This window comes from Stegastes partitus, unplaced genomic scaffold (genome assembly GCF_000690725.1).
Source record: "Stegastes partitus isolate 25-593 unplaced genomic scaffold, Stegastes_partitus-1.0.2 Scaffold1376, whole genome shotgun sequence".
NCBI lineage: Eukaryota > Metazoa > Chordata > Actinopteri > Pomacentridae > Stegastes > Stegastes partitus.
Genome location: NW_007579107.1, coordinates 167496 through 168467, shown reverse-complemented (window position 1 = coordinate 168467; position 972 = coordinate 167496). Strand labels below are relative to the sequence as shown.

Here is a 972-nt window from a genome sequence, read left to right as displayed (position 1 = left end):
AGTCCGTTCTATATCATGTAAACATCATTGTGTGTTTCAGCCATATCAGCCTTGTAAGGTGATACTGTTAATGTTCACTGCTCTTTCTGCTTGTCAGATTTTTACATCTTCTGGAGAATTTTCCAGTCACATGTTGACCTAAAACAACTTCTGTCATCAGTGTAGGTAAACCAGCTTAAGTAACTCTCCACTGTCTCTGCAGCTCTCTACTTCAACGTCCAGATTTCCAACGACCTGCCGGCGCTGGCCAAGCCCGACCCGTACGCAACCCTCTCACCCCAACCCCTCTTCAGTCCTGCTGCCATGGCAACCAACCCCGCCAACATGGCCGCTCAGAACGCCAATCCTTCCCAACCCACCAACTCCATCACAGTTTGGCTCCACTGTCCCTGAAAGCATCCTTAAGAGACGATGGACACACTGTTCTGGTGTTTTTCTGCTTTCGCACAAACACAAAAATCTACTTCGTACATGTCTGCTGAGCAATAAGTAGTGATTTAGTGTTTTTCTTTATGCATTCGTATCAGATTTTTTAAATTCCTAAATCACTCATTTGAACTGTCCCAACCTCCATTTTGCTGCACACCACAGCAGCTTTTAAAGACATCAAGTGATTTTTTCATGGTTCATATCTCACGGCTGGACTGTGGGGAGAACTGATTTAAAGAATAGGACGTTTATGAAACTCAAAATGACCTGGAATGGTTTTTGTAAGTCCTTGATTTTGTAGAAAGTGTCTTCCATTACAATGTCCAGATCTGTAAATCACACTGTGGTAGGTAAGTTAGTTTAATTGTGATCTACTTCACAATTGGGAAACCAAAGAAAAAAAATCATATTTAAATTCATATCCCACTTTCCATTGTGTCAAAATATGGAAGCAAGATACGCTGAAAATGTCACGTCCTTGTTATATTAAAGCTCTACAGTAGCCACACTGCCCCCAGACTATTAGAAAACACATGACACCGC

General features: G+C 42.0%; 1 protein-coding gene across 1 annotated transcript in view; it reads left to right on the top strand.

The window, feature by feature from the left end:
• The window catches only part of LOC103370134 (proteoglycan 4-like), a 7754-nt gene extending 7361 nt beyond the window's left edge, over positions 1-393 (top strand). The window contains exon 14 of the mRNA XM_008299059.1: positions 203-393. Within this exon, the coding sequence (XP_008297281.1) occupies positions 203-393 (191 nt within the window). The remainder of the gene's footprint in view (positions 1-202) is intronic.
• The last annotated feature ends 579 nt before the right edge of the window (positions 394-972 follow it).